At 44.7% G+C, this 10438-nt stretch overlaps 1 protein-coding gene across 1 annotated transcript in view; it reads left to right on the forward strand.

Moving 5' to 3' along the window:
* Window positions 1-10438, forward strand: part of hlcs (holocarboxylase synthetase (biotin-(proprionyl-CoA-carboxylase (ATP-hydrolysing)) ligase)) — a 373652-nt gene that overhangs the window by 71444 nt on the left and 291770 nt on the right. Inside the window, exon 3 of the mRNA XM_034177490.1 lies at window positions 9534-9696. Coding sequence (XP_034033381.1) covers window positions 9534-9696 — 163 coding nt within the window. The remainder of the gene's footprint in view (window positions 1-9533; window positions 9697-10438) is intronic.

Raw genomic sequence — 10438 nt, forward strand, 5'->3', positions numbered from 1 at the left:
TTATCCTGCTGCAACATGAGGTGATGTTCTTGGATGTATGGCACAACAATGGGCCTCAGGATCTCGTCACGGTATCTCTGTGCATTCAAAATGCCATCAATAAAATGCACCTGTGTTCTTCGTCCATAACAGACGCCTGCCCATTCCATAACCCCACCGCCACCATGGGCCACTCGATCCACAACATTGACATCAGAAAACCGCTCACCCACACGACGCCACACACGCTGTCTGCCATCTTCCCTGGACAGTGTGAACCGGGATTCATCCGTGAAGAGAACACCTCTCCAACGTGCCAAACGCCAGCGAATGTGAGCATTTGCCCACTCAAGTCGGTTACGACAACAAACTGGAGTCAGGTCGAGACACTAATGAGGACGACGAGCATGCGGATGAGCTTCCTTGAGACGGTTTCTGACAGTTTGTGCAGAAATTCTTTGGTTATGCAAACCGATTGTTTCAGCAGCTGTCTGAGTGGCTGGTCTCAGACGATCTTGGAGGTGAACATGCTGGATGTGGAGGTCCTGGGCTGGTGTGGTTACACGTGGTCTGCGGTTGTGAGGCTGGTTGGATGTACTGCCAAATTCTCTGAAACGCCTTTGGAGACGGCTTATGGTAGAGAAATGAACATTCAATACACGAGCAACAGCTCTGGTTGACATTCCTGCTGTCAGCATGCCAATTGCACGCTCCCTCAAATCTTGCGACATCTGTGGCATTGTGCTGTGTGATAAAACTGCACCTTTCAGAGTGGCCTTTTATTGTGGGCAGTCTAAGGCACACCTGTGCACTAATCATGGTGTCTAATCAGCATCTTGATATGGCACACCTGTGAGGTGGGATGGATTATCTCAGCAAAGGAGAAGTGCTCACTATCACAGATTTAGACTGGTTTGTGAACAATATTTGAGGGTAATGGTGATATTACGTATGTGGAAAAAGTTTTAGATCTTTGAGTTCATCTCATACAAAATGGGAGAAAAACCAAAAGTGTTGCATTTATATTTTTAAGTGTATATATATATATATACACACACAGGGTGATCCCCCCGCCCAACCAGCACCCAAAAAAAAAACCCTGAAACAAAACCAGAACCCATAAATATTGTAATAAATCCCACAAAGGTCCAGCAAAATTTCCTGGACCTTCCCCAAAGTTTCAGTTATCTTGGTCCCTTTGCATAAAAGTCATGTTCTTTCAAAATTATGCTCCAACAAATCATACCATTTGGAGCATAATTTTGAAAGAACATGACTTTTATATAATTTTTTTTTAAACTTGCTTTTGTTAATCACTTCCCATTTCTACCTTCATTATTTTCCAGGAAAGAGAAGAAGGAACCTGTTCCTGCAGGAGAATCTGTCCATCCTGAGTGATGTTGAGGCTGAAGCTGAACAGAGCTGAGTTTGAAGGCTGATTCTGCACAATATGACTCCTTTAATAAATTCTGCACAATATGACTCCTTCAATATTTATCTTAGATTTCATATTTATATCTGTCCATTGAACATTAAAATTTGAATGAAAAACATAAATCAAATGTTTTTAATGTGTTTTAAGCCTGTTTGAGTTCAGTGACAACGTTAACGGTCATTATGACCAGTTTCAGGAGATTTCCCTGTTGGATGTAAAAGGGAAAATATTCTGGTCCATCGTCGGCAATAGGCTAGCAACATACCTGCTTGCTAACAAGTTTATGGATCCCAGTGTCCAAAAGGGAGGAGCATACGGCAGTGATAAGCCAGCTTATCAACAAAGCCAAGAGCCAACATAACACACTTTCTGTCGTTTGGTTCGATCTTGTCAAGGCCTAGCCAAGCGTACCACACCAGCTGATCCACAAGGCACTGGAGTATTACCGTGTTCCGGTAGAGGTAGTCAAGCTGGTCATGTCGCATATGGCCGCGCTGCGGATGAAGTTCACCATGGGAGGCACCACTACCAAATGGCAACAACTTGAAAAAGGAATTATGGCGGGATGCACGATTTCCATTGTCCTTTTCATAGCGGCCATGAATCTACTGCTGAAGAAAAGAGAGATGCAGTGCAGAGGCCCAAAAGCAGATGATTGCACAAGCAGGGCTGTGAAAACTCTGCGGATTTCATCATGGGCGGGGTGGGGTGTTAGTGTTGTACTCTTTAATTGTGATTGTTAATGAGTTTTTAAAATGCTTATCGCAAAGCGTTCTTTGTTTACGACATCATGCAAGTTTTATAAGTCCGCGGACACTGATCTGTGTGTTACAGATTCATATCAGTTTCCTCGGATCCGCTGAGTTTCGAGAAGGAAAAATGCCACTCAAAGCCTGGCTGTTACAACAGTTGTCGTAAAGCGGGACTGGTTGGTTGCTGCGGTGACACTGTGTGGCTCCTGTGCGAAGCTTAGCTAAATGTAGCATGTGGACATTGCACACTTTTAGAACTTTCAAGTTTTTAAAAGAAGAATTTTGCAGCATGTCTGTGTCACGGAGCAACATCAGACAAAGCAAAGATGGCGAGAAAGACGGTTTGAAAAAGTGTGATAAGGACAAGAATCCGTGGAATTGTTGCTGGCTTCATCAACAGACCTGAAAGATAAACGGGAAAAGCGAACTGGTAAGAATTTTTTTCTCTCTCTGGAAAATAAACATTGTGCTGTTCAAACAGGATTTCAGAAAAGATTATGTGCCTTTTTTCTTTCATTAATCTAGACTTTCTTTCATTGGAAAAAAAAGATGTGGCTTTGAATGAATTTGGGCTACATGAATTTACACAACAATGTAAATTAGTTTTTATTAATGTAGACTTTTTTCATGGGAAAAAAAGACACTGGCTTTGAGTGGATTTACAGGAATTTACACAAGAATGTGTGGCTTTTTTACTATAAGGTATGTTATTGATATTTTACCCTGATTTTTAAAATATTCTACAATCTTTAGCTGTGGTTTTTGACATGGTTTAACAGTCTTTTCAATCTTCATGAATTTCCTGTAGTTTAATTGTTCTGAGTTAATGCATAATTTGGGTTACATTTAACAGGAAAATCATTCCAGGTCCTACTTCCACGTCATATTCTGTTATTTCAACATGATCATTCATGGTTCAAATGAAAGGTTGAATCTAGGATCATTTAAATATGCACTAATTTTGAGATTTGTTTTTCCAGGAGATGTTGAAAATGTATCAGTAGATGAAAATTTAATTTGGTTTCTGGGGCCCCACAAGGCCGTAGACCTCGGCTCCTGGGGAGCTGCGCCCCCCAGACCCCCTGTGAATTTTCCTTGGATTTTACAATTTTCATTTCACATCCCTGCACAAGACACCCACCCTGTCGAGCTTTCATGGACGACGTGACTGTGATGACTCAATCAATCCAGGGGACACAGTGGATACTGAGCGCAATGGAAAAGATGGCGGCATGGTCATGCCTACAGTTCAAACCTGAAAAGTTGTGGAGCCTCAGCATTTTGAAAGGGAGGCTAACAGGAAACATCTTTTGCATCCAAAGCTCTGAGATCCCAGTAATTCAAGATCAAGGGATCCGATGCCTTGGAAAGCATTACAACAGCTCCCTAAAGGACAACCACAATCTCTACACTACCAAAGCCCAGGTGAACACCTGGCTTAGGGCCACTGAGTACAGCCAGCTTCTTGGGATGTTTAAAGTATCGTGCTTTCAATATGGCATCATACCGCAACTGTAATGGCCCTTCCTGCTTTATGACTTTCCCATGTCCCAAGTGGAAGGAATGGAAAGATTGTGCAGCAAGTTTCTGCAGAAATGGTTGGGAGTCCCCCATCTTTCAGCACAGTCAACCTGTATAGCAAGACCACCAAGCTTCCCATGCCTATTTCATCAGTGGTGGAGGAGTTCAGAGCCACTAAGGCAAGGGCAGTCAGCACACTCGTTTTGTCGGAAGACGGAAGAGTCCGACAAACAAGCAAGAACATCAAATGCAGCAGGAAGTGGAAGCCCCAACAAGCTGTGGCAGATGCAGAAGCCTACTGGAAATATCAGGAAATTGTGAGCGTGGTATGTCAAGGTCGGCTGGGCCTCGGTCACTACAGTAAGAGCAGGTGGTGCAGAGCCGATGCTCGAGCCAAAAGGGGTCTTGCGGTGAAAAGAGTGGTGAAAGCGATCCATCTTGTCTCCCAGGGTCGATGAACGCAGTGGGATCAGGCACAGGAGCAGCCGATGTCTTGGAAGGAGATGTGGCAAACTAACCAAGGGAAGTTGAGCTTTCTCCTGCGGTCTGTAGCCAATTTGTTGCCCACACCAAGTAATTTGAAGATCTGGGGCAGAGAGGAAGACCCATCTTGCAACCAATGTAGAGCAGCCACCTGCACACTGAACCACATCCTGATGGGGTGCCCAAAGGCATTGGCAGTAGGGCGCTACAGATGGAGGCACAACAAGGTTCTTGCGGAAGTCGCCAAATGGGTGAAGCAGCAGCGGGCCAAAGCCAACAACAAGCGAGCCCACTTGCCTGAAGCCATAAAATTCGTGCAAGAAGGGGAAACTGCTTGTAAGGCCAGCATGGCAGGTTAAAAACATACCCTCCACCCTGCAACCCACCTCCGATTTGGAGCTGAGTGTGGATTTGAAGAGGAACCTTGTCTTCCCACAGGACGTGGCAGTGACCTCACTTCGACCAGACATGGTCTTGATGTCCAGGAGCACAAAAACCATCATAGTGGTAGAGCTCACAGTGCCCTGGGAAGAAAGGCTGGACATGTCTCACCAATTGAAATTAGCTAAGTACCAGGACTTGATCGATGAAGCTGTTCAAAAAGGATGGCATGCAACCATCTTTCCTATTGAAGTCGACTGACGCGGGTTTCCTGCAACGTCTGTGCGCTTCTTCCTCCAGAGGATGGGCCTGGAGTATAAATAATTGAAGAAAGCCACCAGGGATATAGCCACAGCAGCCGAGTCCAGCTCAAGATGGCTGTGGCTAAAGAGAGCCCACAGCTGGAGCCCTTCCGCAGGCGAAGCCTAGTCAATCTTCGCTGCCTCACGCAGGCGAGGTGTACAGGTTAAGGGGCGAAACACCTGTGAACCTGAGATACCTGCTGATGATGCGGAAAGGTTTCCAAAGTGTGGCTCCAAGAAATACCATCTCACATGACAACCTGCATTACAGTTTTCAGAGTAGTTGCTGCAGTTGTAGTTTGTGGCAAATCATCTTTGATGTTTACTTCACCAGTCAACATTTTGTGTGTGAACGTCAGTAAATGCACAAACTCCCACATTTGAGATTTAACAATAAATTATCAAAGCAAGTTACTTTGGTATAAAAATATTGACATCTAACACGTTTATTGCTCTCAGAAATGAGTCTTTATTTACAGACCAATTCACGGATGTCAAATCAAAACGGACCAAAGTGTGACTGAAGGCGTTATAGGTGATGTAATTAATTAATCTAAATTAACACTTTATTTTGACAGCCACAATTTTAATAATAGCGACAGCCTGCAGTTATTACTTATTTACGAGCTACTTAGGAAGCTAACGACTAGCTTACCGTCATGCTTCATCTCTAGCAGCCTGTGTCTTCTCATCTCCGTTTTCATATTGTATGAATTCCCAAAGTCTTGTGTATTTTTCAAGCATGTTTCGTCTCGCCACTAGCAGCTTTCTCTTAAAAACTCACAAAGCAGTAAACACACAGAGTCTGCCATTGTTGATTTTTGTGTCGCGTATAAAACAATGTCACTACAGTTTGCTCTGCTGACCCCGCCCACATGGAGGAGGTTCTATTTGTAGTGGAAAAAGATGCACCTGGAACCAAACCGAGTAGAGCTGAGCTGAGTAGTGCTACTTTTGTGTAGTCAAAAAGGGCCTATAGGCGGGGTCATGGTCACACCTTGGTGGATCAAACCTGTGAATGTCTGCTGCTGATTGCTTCTGTGAATTGCCACACAAAGGGTTTTCAAGTACCACTCAAAAAGCTTTGATTCGGTACCACTGGCATCCACATCAACGGCTGACATGGCCTGACCATTCATTGGTACATGGGTTGCTCTTTTCGGAACCATGGCTGACTTCTCTTCGAACAGAGGCTCACATTTCATGTCAGAACTATGGAACGCGATTGCTGACAGCCTGGGGGTGATACTCCACCGCACCGCGGTGTATCACCCCCAGGCCAATGGACTGTGTGAGCACTTCTATTGCTCCATGAAAGCTGCTCTATGCGCCGACTTATCTGACAGCAGCTGGAAAGACAGGCTCCCATGGGTCATGCTGGGCCTGCGGACCGCCCCCAAGGAGGACCTCCAGTCCTCATTGGCAGAGCTAGTCTACGATCAACCACTGCAGGTCCCTGGGGATTTCATTCCCGACGCCACAGCCCCATGATCAGTGACCCACCAAAAGGGCGACCTTTAGAACAAACTTCAACTTTTTGCTCCTGTGCCGACTACACAACACTTCACCCCATTTTCTTACACATCCCCACACCTGCAATCAGCAGATTATGTTTTTATTCGTCACAATGCGCAGAGGACCACTACAGCCCACTTACAACAGCCATTTTCATGCCCTTAAAACAGGTGACAAAACCTTCATGGTGGACATCAGTGGCAAAGTTGAAAGCATTTCGGTGGACCGCCTCAAACCGGCCCACCTGGATCTGGATAAACCCATGGTGCTGGCAGGCCCACCTAAACGAGGCCATCCACCAAGCTGGCCAAGCTGCCCAACATGCATGTCTAAAGCTCCTACACGCAGTGCCACCGACACCCCGCTGCGACGGACCCACTGCGGCCGGATTTTATGCCCCCCGTTGTTGACTTTTCTTTTAACTTTCTCCCTTCTTGATTTTTCCCTATGGTGAATTCTTGGAGGGCCTGTGTAGCGCACATGCACACATGCACAAAAAGGCTATCCTGCACATAAGTCACTGGCTCAAATGTTCTTCATAAGGAACGGCAATAACTTGCAATAACATTGGGTTTCCTACTTTAAGGCCCCCTGACACGAGCATGCCTTTGACTCAGGCACCAGCACGACCTGTGTCATGCTGGACAGTAAACTTGTCTTTAACGGGTGCAGACAGGAGGTGAGAGGGGCACCGGTGCATGCTATTGTGCACAGAGAATTTTGGAATGGTCAATAAAAATCTTTCACGCATAAATGTCGTGCTACATGGCGCAATCTAATTGCCAACACAATGTGCAACTCATCAAGTGGAGTAAAGAAGTGAACAGAGTGAGTGGTGACGTCAGAGTATCGCATCAGAGCGCAGCTTGTCTGAACGAATATAACAGGAAGTTAAATCTATCAAAAACATACTCTAACAGCTGCACACAAGAAGGAAAGAACACATAACTTACCAAACCATGATAATGTAAACATGACTAATACCGTTTTAGACGGCTCCAAATGCTTTCTGCAGCTTGTTAGGTGTGTGTGTGCATGATCGGCTGAAGCTGGAGCGGTCCTGGAAGTGATTACAGCCATTTTGAACGGCCAGTTTGTAGAGAAAATGATTAATCCAACACAAAATAATTATTTTATATACACAGCATCCAGCGCAGAGCGTGTGGCAGCCAGTAGAACAAAGAACGGCGTCCAGCTGTGAACACAGCAGGTGGGATCATCACAACAAAGTGTGCGCTATTGTGTGAATCACAGACATGCTCATGTTAAGGGACCTTTGAGCCCCTTTGACACCGGACTCACTTCGAGTTGCATCGTGTGGCGTCATGACGACGTCATAACAGCGTGAGGGGCGCAAAGGACAAAGCAAATTGGATGCCAAAAATTAAACATGTTTAATGTGCGCAGCTCATGGTCAGGGGAAGAAAGATAAACTATAACAGAACTCAAAGCGCAGACCTGCAGTTCAGCACAAGAACAAATATAAACTAGAAGAGGAATCGGAGTGCACAGTCTGTCTGCAGTCAAACTGTGCACTCTGACTTGTCTGTGCAGCGATCCTGCAAGCTGCGTCTTCACCTCGTCTCTTCCCCCTGCTGTGCGCACCTGACACAGACATTCCTGTGTTGTCATGACGCCACAGGAAGCAACTTGAAGAGCCCCGGTGTGAAAGGGGCTTTAGTCAGGGACATGGTCACACCTTGGTAGATCAAACCTGTGAATGTCTGCTGCTAATTGCATCTGTGATTTGCCACACAAAGGCAAGTCACAGAAGTACAAGTACCAGAGTACAAGTACAAGAAGTTTCAAGTACCACTTGAAAAGCTGTGATTTCCTCTGCTTTGTCCTCAGCTGCAGACAGTCTGCAGCTGAGGAATGTGTATTTGATATGCCCGGCCTTTTGTCCTCCATGGACACACCCCCGCGGAGTTCAAGTGAGGCCAGGGATATTTAAGATATGTGCCTGAAAAGTGAAGTCTTGTTTTTTTTTTTTTTTTACTCTTCTGTGATTGAACCCCCTTTCACACCGGTTCCACTTCGAGTTGCGTCGTGCGGCGTCATGATGACGCCTCATGGATCCAACCTAGTGCCGAGGCATTGTAGCTCAATGCCACAACACCGCGAGGAATGCAAAGGATGAAGCGAATTGGATGCCAAAAATTAAATGTTTAATTTTTTCTGCGTCAAGCACAGGACACAGAAAGGAGGTGACTTCAATGTAAGTCAGAGCAAAGCAGCGGTACTCAATGTGACTGGAAGCTACACCCTCACAATACATTACCCAATGCCATTTTATGATTTCTGCTGTGTTCCATTGTTCCCGAAATATAAATCACACAGGATTTTTTTTATACCGTGTTCACAATGCAGTAAAAACTACACGATCAAATTCTACACTCTTAAATTCTCTCACAACTGTGTTTAAATAAAGTCCATAAAAGTCCTGCTCAGTCTGATTGCCAGAGACAGGACATGTCCTCATCCAGTAAAAAGTCCGAACATCTCCAGTCCACTCACAGACAGTTCGTTCACGCGCGCACATGTGAACAATTAAAAGAAAAAGAAAACTGGCTGACTGCAGGCAGTTTCTCACTCTCCCCTCATACTCTCTCATCATTGTGTTAAATAAAGAACAAAAAAGGACATAAGTCCTGCTCACAGACTAATTGCGAGAGACAAGACATGTCCACATGAAGTATAACTCCAGACATCTTCACATTTACTCAGGGATGGTTCGTTCATTGTCAAAGGAAGAAATATAAACTGTATCAGAAATCAGAGCGCAGACCTTCAGCCTTGCACAAGAACAGATATAAACTCACCACACTGTGTGCAGATCCTCCTCTGCATCCTCACCTCTCTGCCCCCTGCTGTGTGTACCTTACGCAGACATTCATGATGCCGTGTGAAGCAACTCGAAGCAGGCCCAGTGTGAAAGGGGTTTTAAGCACTTGCTCTGCATGTTTCAATGTAGAACTAGTCTCATTTCGTTGTTTCTGACTCAGTTTCTACATGGCAGTGTTTCCACCACACTGAGGCTGTGGCATATTTTGACTGAACCGCTTTAACGTTGACTCACTTTGATCACGCTTTATTGAGTGACCACTCACACGATGCGGTCCATGCTCTAGGCTATTTGCTCATCTCTTGTATTTTCATGTGCAGGTACTGAAGTGGTCAGACTACTGTCTTCCTCTGGCTTGTAGTCCCAACCAGCCATACAGGGCCGTGGCTCAGGCCACACTGGACGACTTCAGCCGGCTCGGGGTGGCTTTCATGGAAGATCGACTTCAGCTGGACAATGGACTTGTCCCCTCAAAGATAGTTCGTATGTTGCCTTCAATTACTTATCACCTTTTTGCCTCTTTATCAACAAAATGCAGGATTATATCAGTTTATATAAGACTAAAATAGAACCTTGTCATTTGATTGGCAGATTAGATCAGTTTGTATAACACCGAAATAGAACCTCATTGTTTGATTGGCGGATTAGATCACTTTATATAACCCTGAAATTGAAACTTATCGTTTGATTGGCAGATTATATCTCTTTATATAACACCGAACTAGGACCTTGCCGTTTGATTAGTGGATTTGATTAGATCAGTTTATATAACCCCAATTCCACTGAAGTTGGGACGTTGTGTAAAATGTAAATAAAACAGAATACAATGATTTGTAAATCCTCTTCAACCTATATTCAACTGAATACACCACAAAGACAAGATATTTAATGTTCAAACTGATAAACTTTATTGTTTTTGTGCAAATATTTGCTCATTTTTAAATGGATGCCTGCAAGATGTTTTAAAAAAGCTGGGACAGTGGTATGTTTACCACTGTGTTACATCACCTTTCCTTCTCACAACACTCAATAAGCGTTTGGGAACTGAGGACACTAATTGTTGAAGCTTTGTAGGTGGAATTCTGTCCCATTCTTGCTTGATGTACATCTTCAGTTGTTCAACAGTCCGGGGTCTCCGTTGTCGTATTTTCCGCTTCATAATGCACCACACATTTTCAATGGGCGACAGGTCTGGACTGCAGGCAGGGCAGTCTAGTACCTGCAC

This window comes from Thalassophryne amazonica, chromosome 9 (assembly GCF_902500255.1).
Source record: "Thalassophryne amazonica chromosome 9, fThaAma1.1, whole genome shotgun sequence".
In the NCBI taxonomy this organism is placed as follows: Eukaryota; Metazoa; Chordata; class Actinopteri; order Batrachoidiformes; family Batrachoididae; genus Thalassophryne; species Thalassophryne amazonica.